Genomic DNA, 1231 nt, shown 5'->3' on the forward strand with positions numbered 1-1231 from the left:
CCTGTGGGTAAATATTTTTTTAAAATTGCCTGAAGCGTAGCCTAAAGGCGCATGTTTTTTTAAAAAATAGCCTGGGGCATGGCCTGAGGGTAAATATTTTTTTAAAATTGCCTGAAGCGTAGCCTGGGGCGTAGCCTGCGGCTATCTTTTTGAAAATCTCGAAAATTTTTGAATTTTACGAAAATTTTGCCGGAGGCGTTGCCCCCAAGCATAGCCTGAGGGCAAATATTTTGCCTGAAGCATGGCCTTCGGCTTAGCCTGGGGGCAAATCCAAATCTTGAAATAGAGCTTGAGGCGTTTTGTGATGCTACTTACCGCATAGCCATCTTGCCTCCTTTTCTATCTTCTCCTTCCAACATATTCTCCTCTCCTCACAACCCATACTCCTCTCCTTCACTTCCACCTCTTCAAATCAAAGGCTTGGCCTATGATGTGGGCACTTCCAGAATGCTAGTTACTTACCTTCTCTTCTGAGTCTCCCTTTTCCAATAACTTACCGTATCAAAATCTTTTCTTTACCTGGTTAGCAGATGTCTCTTTCGTCCAGGTCTTCCTTTCTACTCTTCTCGATTTTGATCTGAAACGTTGTGACGTTCACAAAAATACTTAGAACTTACCGCGACAGGAACTGTTATTCCACGGCAGTCAGTTTCTTCAGGGACCTCCAAGATGCCATGCCTGAAAAACAGAAATAAGCTTAAGTAGCTTAAATAATTGGCGTAAATATTACGTTGTGACAGGGTGGCTTTGTGCATTCTTGCAGTGGATTGCTGTCAGATTGGTACTTACCTTCCTGTCAATATCTTCCGTTTTCTTTTCTTCAAATTCCTTGGCCTCTCAAATCTTTTCCTTATCTGGTGAGCGGATGTCTCTTCTTTCTTCCAGTTCTTTCTAGTCTTCTCGATCTTGAGACTGTGGTCTGAAACGTGACGTTCACATTAGTAATACTATTTAAGGAACTTACCGCCTATTTATCTTGACAGGGACGTCTTCTTGTTTACAGATGTTATTCCACTGCAGTCAGTTTCTTCACGGACCTCCACGATGCCATCTTGTTTACATACCCTCTGAAAAACATAAATAGCTTAATAGCTTAAATATTACTTACTTTTTGGTGGACAAGGAGAACAATCGCACCTTTGGTACATCCCATTTTTTTCTTCTTGGAGAGAATGGTGACCACTGAAAATGAACATGCTCATAAAATGGAGCAGATTCAATTTTATCTGTT

At 41.2% G+C, this 1231-nt stretch overlaps 1 protein-coding gene across 1 annotated transcript; it reads right to left on the reverse strand.

Annotated features, from left to right (window-relative positions):
- Positions 1 to 523: 523 nt before the first annotated feature.
- On the reverse strand, positions 524 to 1153 carry Tsp_15006 (conserved hypothetical protein). The gene is made up of 4 exons (XM_003370121.1): positions 1138 to 1153; positions 790 to 919; positions 618 to 678; positions 524 to 577 (listed from the first exon to the last, which is right to left on the reverse strand). The coding sequence occupies exons 1-4, from the start codon at positions 1151 to 1153 to the stop codon at positions 524 to 526; spliced, it is 261 nt and encodes an 86-aa protein (XP_003370169.1).
- Between the last annotated feature and the right edge of the window lie 78 nt (positions 1154 to 1231).

This window comes from Trichinella spiralis, assembly GCF_000181795.1.
Source record: "Trichinella spiralis strain ISS 195 chromosome Unknown Scfld1127, whole genome shotgun sequence".
NCBI lineage: Eukaryota > Metazoa > Nematoda > Enoplea > Trichinellida > Trichinellidae > Trichinella > Trichinella spiralis.

Coding starts and splice junctions, on each gene's coding strand:
- Tsp_15006 (XM_003370121.1), bottom strand. Junction 679..789: donor CGGAAGATATTGACAGGAAG/GTAAGTACCAAT, acceptor TCTGTTTTTCAG/GCATGGCATCTTGGAGGTCC. Junction 578..617: donor GAATAACAGTTCCTGTCGCG/GTAAGTTCTAAG, acceptor ACAACGTTTCAG/ATCAAAATCGAGAAGAGTAG.